The 1,275-nt window shown below is 38.4% G+C and overlaps 1 protein-coding gene across 1 annotated transcript; it reads left to right on the top strand.

Moving 5' to 3' along the window:
• The first annotated feature begins 357 nt into the window (after positions 1 to 357).
• LOC125208036 (transcription factor PRE6-like) lies at positions 358 to 1,043 on the top strand. The gene is made up of 2 exons (XM_048107580.1): positions 358 to 719; positions 797 to 1,043. Exons 1-2 carry the CDS (start codon positions 594 to 596, stop codon positions 947 to 949), a joined length of 279 nt encoding a protein of 92 aa, XP_047963537.1. The 5' UTR covers positions 358 to 593; the 3' UTR covers positions 950 to 1,043.
• The last annotated feature ends 232 nt before the right edge of the window (positions 1,044 to 1,275 follow it).

Here is a 1,275-nt window from a genome sequence, read left to right on the forward strand (position 1 = left end):
GCAAGGCTGATCAAAGTAAAAACTGAGACATCATTATGTCACAAAATTAATTCGGAAATACGACAATTAATAGAAGTACTCCCTCCGTCCGGTATAAGTGTTAGGAGTCCCGGTTGAATTGGGTGCGGATTTTAAGAAATATTTGAGTGTTTAATAATTGGAGTGTATGATAATAGAACGTGGAACCCATTTGCATTATTATTTGCTTTATTCTTTGGATATGTTTTTACTTGTGCTTTTTAGTGTTTTAAGTATTTTATAATATTTTTATTTCACTTTTTATGGAAATGTCTAACCGAGACTCCTACTACCGGACGGAGGAAGTATTAAAAAGATACGAAAAGTTGAGATGGACATTAATTTGAGATGGGTGTGAATAAGGAGTAGAGGCAGCATGCAGTTGTCTCGATGGAGTCCAACACAATCACTTTTAATGTTGCAATATCCACTCTCCAAATATTTCTCTCCATAACTTGTCTCTCAACACTCATCTTTCCCTCCTCCATTTAAGCCCCATTTCCCTCCCTTCTCTCTCTCTCGAACTCAAAAAAATTAAATCTCCATTCTCACACACACCACTTTACATCACTACAATGTCTAGCAGAAGGCAGCGGTCGAGGCAGTCGGGAGCTTCTCGTATAACAGACGATCAGATTGCCGATCTCGTCTCCAAATTACAACAACTCATCCCTGAAATCCGCAGCCGCCGTTCCCAAAAGGTTAGCTTTTTTTTTTCTTTTTTCTTTTTTGCATTTCATTTTGAAATTGAAGGTGAATGGAACATTCCGGAGTGCAGGCTTCAGCGTCGAAGGTGTTGCAGGAGACTTGCAACTACATTAGGAATCTGCACCAAGAGGTGGAGGATCTCAGCCATCGATTGTCGGGGCTTCTTCAATCCACGGACGCCGACAGCGCTCAAGCCGCCATTATTAGGAGCTTGCTAATGTGATACTACTACTGCTTAGATGTGTTGTACCTTGCGCTTTATTGGTTGTCTTCTAGGGTTTGTGGTGCTATTAATTTATGGATATCTCATTTGTCTATGTTTTTATTTGAGTCATATATGTCTAGTGTCTATAGATATATCTCGTTGTGATAATAGTTCACGTGAGGTAGAAGAAGTGAATGAGGAATAGAGTGATAAATGTTAAAATTTCAATAATCATTCTTGAATAAGACATACACACTTGTTTTGACTGGATAACGTTCAATTTCAATTTTTCTGGAAGAGGATAAACATGCTCATAATAGTGACAAATATTTCAATCCAGCATG

Source organism: Salvia hispanica, chromosome 2 (assembly GCF_023119035.1).
Source record: "Salvia hispanica cultivar TCC Black 2014 chromosome 2, UniMelb_Shisp_WGS_1.0, whole genome shotgun sequence".
NCBI classification, from domain to species: domain Eukaryota; kingdom Viridiplantae; phylum Streptophyta; class Magnoliopsida; order Lamiales; family Lamiaceae; genus Salvia; species Salvia hispanica.

Coding starts and splice junctions, on each gene's coding strand:
- LOC125208036 (XM_048107580.1), top strand. CDS start 594: ATGTCTAGCAGAAGGCAGCGGTCGAGGCAGTCGGGAGCTTCTCGTATA. Junction 720..796: donor GCAGCCGCCGTTCCCAAAAG/GTTAGCTTTTTT, acceptor TCCGGAGTGCAG/GCTTCAGCGTCGAAGGTGTT.